Source organism: Xiphophorus hellerii, chromosome 1, assembly GCF_003331165.1.
Source record: "Xiphophorus hellerii strain 12219 chromosome 1, Xiphophorus_hellerii-4.1, whole genome shotgun sequence".
NCBI classification, from domain to species: domain Eukaryota; kingdom Metazoa; phylum Chordata; class Actinopteri; order Cyprinodontiformes; family Poeciliidae; genus Xiphophorus; species Xiphophorus hellerii.
This window is the reverse complement of record NC_045672.1, coordinates 25,134,534-25,140,678: the sequence shown is the minus strand read 5'-3', so window position 1 is coordinate 25,140,678 and position 6,145 is coordinate 25,134,534. Positions and strand designations below refer to the sequence as shown.

Below are 6,145 nucleotides of genomic sequence, written 5' to 3'. Positions count from 1 at the left end.
CAAAATGTTGTGCTAGATTTAAACAGTAATTAATCTAACATGTCAATCATTGTTCAACCTGTAGAATGTCTCAAAAGCTAAAAAAAAAATATTTTAAGGGAATATTTTATACATACATTTGTTAAAACAGCTCAACATTAACAATAAACTAAAAATGTATTATTAGACAGCTGGAATCTATACATCTGTAACCTTTTATTTTGAAATGTCCTTAAAGATCAACAATTTATTTCTATTTGCATGGGAGTAAAAAGAAAAAAAGTACTCATAGAATATAAAACTATTTTATTTTTAAGTCAGACGAAATAAAAATCTATAAAAACAGTGAAATGAAGAGGCGTGTGAGTGTGATGGAGTTTTAACAGTCGCGCAACAGAAAACGTGTTACTTTCCTTTTTCTACCCACATGAAGAAGTTGCAGCGAGCCTCGGGGTTGGAAGTGTGTCCCTGAGGCCGTCCACACACAAAGAACTGTTTGCCCATGTTTGGGCCGTCTTTTCTCACAGTACGGAGCACACAGGGCTCCCTGTGCACCTTGCAGCAGGGGGCCGGGGGCGGCCCGTGAAGCACAGACTTCCAAAACACAGATGATGCCCCCTTCTTGACATCTGATTGCCCCTCAGGGAGCCCAGAGGCCGGCTGTTTGGCCTTCACCGCGCTGCCTGTTTCTCCTGCGGCGCTGCTGGTGCACAGCTGGGACGGAGCGTCAACAACAAGCTCAGTGTGTTCGGTCGTGCCGCCCGTTCCTGAACGCAGCTCACTGGTCGCGGATGCCTTTGGCTTGCTGTACAATGAGGTAAATTGGTCCAGACCAGGTGTGTTTTTACATGGTTTAAGATCTGTGAGTTTGGGTTTGAAAAAAGAAAGGAGGTTACCCTGCGGCTTTGATGATGTATTTGTTGTCTTTGACTTTTTCCCCTTTGGGGCAGCAGATTCTGACGCCGATGATCGTTTTTTACTGTCGCCACAAAACGGGTTCATGTTCTCCCTCTTTTCCTCCTCTTCCTGGGATCCAGGTAAAGCTTCCTTCGACTTCTGGTCCACCTTCACCAGGAAGCGAGAGAGTTTCTGCTGCTTGCCGGCAAACTCAGGCAGGTAGCGAGTGCAGAGGGGAGGAGGTTTGGAGCAGGGAAGAAGCGAACATTTCAGGTGAGCCCAAACGGGACAGTGATCGGAGCCCTCCACCTCCGGCATAATGTCTGCCCCCGAAAACTGCTCCTGGGCCAGCCGGTGGTCCGCAAATATATAATCAATACGAGTGCCGTAGTTAGTCTGTCGGGCTCCAGTGAGAGTGGACCAGCAGGTGAAGGCGTTGGTACGAGTTGGGTGAAAGTAACGGAAGATGTCTATAAATTTTCCCATTTGGACACAATCTGTTGTCTCTGATTTTTTATGATGTTCCTCCTCTTCCTCTTCTTGGACGCTATTGTACAAAAAGCTATTCAGCCATTTCCTCCCAGGATTCTCAGCAAAATCCTCCTGAGAAATATAAGAAAAACATTTGGTAATTGAGCAGGAACAGGTAAAGTAATGGCGAAAAGAAGGTGCAACCTCTTTCTATTCCAGGAATTTATGATTCTGATCATTTAAATCTAACCTCAAGAACAGAACAAAGGCAAAGTCAAAATGAAAAAGTGGTGTGTCAAGCTAAGTATATCCTCGCTGGTTGCATAAAACTTCAGAAAGGAAGTAGCAAAAAGGTCATCATATGATAAAATGAAATGTTCCCACATCTATACACTACATATGCATAAGTTGTGGCAATTTGCTAATGTGTGGCATAAAAATGTGTTTGCACAATGTACCAGAACCTTCAGAGCCACATAAAGACAGTTACAAAGTCGGCCTTCTGTCACCTGAAGAACATTTTCAGGATTAGCGGACTAATGTGTCAGTGAGATCTATAGAAACTCATCCATGCCTTCATCTTCAGTCGCATCAATTACTGCAACAGTGTCCTCACAGGTCTGCCTGAAAAATCAGACAGATGATCCAAAACGCTGCTGCTCGCGTTCTGACTAAAACCAGGAAGACAGAGCGCATCACCCTAGTTCTAAAGTCCCTACACTGACTCCCTGTAGCTCAGAGAACAGACTTTAAAATACTGCTGTTATTTTATGAATTACTGAATGGCTCAGCACCACAATACAGTAAAGATCTGATGTTGTTGCATCAACCTTCCAGATCCCTAATGACTTCGTATTTTTTTTTGTTTTTATGATGAAAAGAACTTTGAACTCTCTTGTTACTGAAATGTGCTAACAAATAAATTTACTGATTGATTGATTGAATGTCAAAGCACGGATCTTTTCACCTCATAGTCCGGTAAACTCGGTTTGATTGAGACCAACATTGCAACAGTTGTTGCACTTTCAGCTGGTGGGGGTTGCTTTTATAGTCCACAGTGCCAAACGAACAGAACCATTTGAAAAACCTGTTCCTCTCCTCGCCTGTGGTGGCGCTGCACCAAGAACTACTGAAGGAAACGACTTGAAAACCTCCATAGAAGACATGAGCGCAACTTCCTTCTTCATTAAATGTAAATAAAATGGAATGGTGAGATTTTAAAGTTTGTAGGCTTTGTCTTGAGTCTTTGAAAAATACTATTACATGTACTTCAATCACAGCAGTTTCAAAGCTTTTACTTACAATATCTCTTGGGTCACAGTGATCTATCTGCTGATGAGAAGTATTCACATCTCCTAAAACGATGACATGGCTGGAGAACAGAAAAGACAGTTTAGAAATTTGGTAGAAATAAGCAGAGGAATAGCAGAGTTAAAATGTAAACATTTTGTCAGATTACAACCACAAAGTTCAAAGAATTTCATTAGGATTTTATGTAACAGAGCAACAGAAAGTGGAAAATTAATTAAGTACAGCAGAAATGCTTCTGGAGGATTTCTCTGCCAGTTGGCACAACTAAAAGCAGAACCTTTTGACTTTTCACCTCAGATTAAATGGAGATTTTCTGTGAATTTAGGTCTGGACTTTGGCTGGGCCTTTATAACTCATGAATGTTTGAAAGAAAATGATGCTTTCACCACCATGCTTCGCTGTGGGTATGGCGTTTTCATTGTGAGGTTCCGAGTTGGTAATCTATCACAAATAGTTTTTTAAAATGTAGGTCAAAAAGTTAGATTGTGGTCAAATCTGGCCACATCTCCTCCCATGATTGTCCTCTGCATGGCTTGTGAAACTTCAAATGGGAATTATTATGCAACTAGGTCAATGAAAGTCCACGATGATGCAACCTGCTGGGTTCCCCTAGTTTCCTTAGAAGATTTTTAAGCTATTTTGAGCTTGATTTATTGCTTGATAACTAGGATCAACTAGAATGTATGTGTGATTGAACTGAAATTACTTTTTTTTTGTAAAGTGCTTCAAAACGTAATTTGTTGTGAATTGGTGCTACATCATTAAGCTGAATTGAATTGTAGCTTTCTTTCTTGAAACGTTTCCATCAAGTTAAGGTCTTTAGTGGTACATGACCATTTTCAAATTCTCCCACCTGAGCCGTGAATCTCTGCAGTGTTTCTTTACACTCAAAACAATGTAAATAAAAATATCAATGGTTATGGTTGTAACATGACAAAATGTAGAAACAAGAGTATTTCTATCAATAACTGCTGCCAATTATTTATGGACAAACATTTATATTTTAACTTTAAAGCTGTAAAGTAGTAATAATATTAAAAGAAAAGTAGTTTGTGTTGTAATTGAAACGTTTGTGGTAAAAGCAGGAAACACCTGTGCCAAACTCTTCGTTCTACACTCACCTCCCGCCTTTTAATAACGCTTCGGCCCGACACTGTAGCAGCTTGTAGAACTGCAGCTTGAACTGCTTTCGCTCCGGCTTGTCTGGGTCAGCGCGTGGGCAGTAGACATTTATTACAGTAACAGTCTGCTCTGTGTCTTGACCCCTGTGGATGGGAAGCAAAAAATAATAATCAAGCACTGCTAAAAATCAGATGGGTTGTTTTTAGAAGAATAAAGTTTGGGATGTGGTTAATATTAATTAATAACCAAAACATCTGAATGCAGAAACTAAAGTCAGTCCCTATTCTAACAAATACATTTTTCATCCATCCATCCATCCATTTTCTGTACAGCCTTGTCCCTAGTGGGGTCGGGAGGGGTGCTGGTCTCCTAACGTTTAGGGCGAGAGGCGCGGTTCAGCCTGGACAGGTCGCCATTCTGTCGTAGGGCAACACAGAGACAGACAAGACACACAACCATGCACACACACACTCACACCTAACAGTCATATTTTTGGACTGTGGGAGGAAGCCAGAGTACCCGGAGAGAACCCATGCATGCACAGGGAGAACATGCAAACTCCGTGCAGAAAGACCCTGGACCTGGAATCGAACCCAGGACCTTCTTGCCGAAAGGCAACAGTGCTACCAACTGCGCCACTGTGCAGGAAAAAAATTTATTTTAAATTTTTCTCTTACATTATTTTGTGCTGCGTGATGACGGCTCGCCCCTCATTATCCAAAAGCTGCAGCTCTTCACTTGAAAAGTCACGGTGGTCACCGTAGCATCCAACAGCTCCTTCATGGTTGGTGAGCAGGCCTGTGAGTCCCTCTTCAGCAGCAGAAGGAGTGGCACTATCCCTGCAGTAAGTCGCAACACCTGTGAACACCAGGCATGGGGGAAAAAGGTGTTGACATAAGTTTATGAACTTCCTTGTTCTGCAGCACCTATCTTTAAATAAACACAGCAAATATTCTTTATCATAGTTTGTGTGATTTTTATGGCTGGGAATGCTGAATAGATGCGTTGTAAACCTGAATAACCGCTGCGTCCTCGACTGTAGCTGAAATACGAGTTGTAGCCGTCAACAATAGCCGTCCGTTCATCCAGCAGGTCTCCTGAAAAGCATAAATGAGTTTAAGCTTTTATTACTTTTCATAACAGAGCTCTGATTGGAGCACAATGTGCAGCAGCTTCTCTGTTTTTAACACTTACTTGTGACTTTTGTCTCCTGAACACAAATTATATCTGCGTCCAGGCTGTCAAGAGCCATTTTTATCCCGCTTTTAAACGTCCTGATGCCGTTAATATTCCAGGTGACGAGCTTCATGGTTTCAGACTTAAACTAGAGAGCGTCAAAAAGCCACTGTGAAAAGCCGGAAGTAAACCGGATGTTGGGGCCGACGCAAGCGGAAGTCTACTTTTGACTTCTTATTTTTCATTGACATTTTATTAAAACGCTATTATTATTGATTTCAAGGTGCTTATGTTTAATATTTATGAATTATACATGATTATATATTTTTCGGATGGAGACAGTAATAAGCACGACGCCGAGGTTGACGTTAGATTCTTAACTTTAGCTTCAGAGTCAGTCAGTAAAGGGCTATTTCATATATTTAAAGAATATGCAATCTTCAATCTGCTCTGGATCAAAATTTAAGTTACTCATAATGGTCAAAGCTCAGCTGAATAATTTCATAACACTCACGGGATCTTTAAAATTGCGATTGGTATTTGGAAGATTATTCTCTCAGACAGAAAAGTATGAATAGTTTCTTGACACCGTAGATTAGTTACAAAATCACAATGTGTGCTTAAAAGAAACTGACAAGCCTTTTAGAATAATGTAGTCTAAGTCTAAGATTAACTGAAATAATTTGGTGGTCAAACCAAAAAAGATGAGAAAACATTACAATTTCAATGTTTTTAAGTGTTTATATATTGTATATTTCATTGTGGAATAATATATTAGACCTTTGAACGATGACACACCTGATCACACTAAGTAATTTCCTAAAAAGACAACACAAGAACTGAGTTGTCAAAAATATTTAATATTTTAAAAAGAGATAAATATGAAGCCTTGTGCAAAAATATTTTAAAGACTAAAATAAGAAAATTAATACAAATAAATAAGATAATTACAAAATAACAAATTCAGGCACACATTTAAACATTTTTCAGTGTGTAACTTATAAAAGTAATGCTTACAGTAGTTAATGTGCATGTTAGAAGAGGTTATAGTGTTACTGTCTTCACTTGAAATGGCACAAAAGGCTCAGTAGCTGCATGAAACCAGAAGTCTTCACTTTAACATAAACTGTGGGTGTGTATCTGTGTCCAGTGTATTTTTGGCTAAACATCCAAATTAAATGGGATACAT

General features: G+C 40.0%; 1 protein-coding gene across 1 annotated transcript; it reads right to left on the bottom strand.

Moving 5' to 3' along the window:
- Positions 1 to 268: 268 nt before the first annotated feature.
- Positions 269 to 5,142, bottom strand: apex2 (APEX nuclease (apurinic/apyrimidinic endonuclease) 2). The gene is made up of 6 exons (XM_032553188.1): positions 4,975 to 5,142; positions 4,794 to 4,877; positions 4,458 to 4,638; positions 3,780 to 3,923; positions 2,650 to 2,719; positions 269 to 1,479 (listed from the first exon to the last, which is right to left on the bottom strand). The coding sequence occupies exons 1-6, from the start codon at positions 5,087 to 5,089 to the stop codon at positions 385 to 387; spliced, it is 1,689 nt and encodes a 562-aa protein (XP_032409079.1). The 5' UTR covers positions 5,090 to 5,142; the 3' UTR covers positions 269 to 384.
- Between the last annotated feature and the right edge of the window lie 1,003 nt (positions 5,143 to 6,145).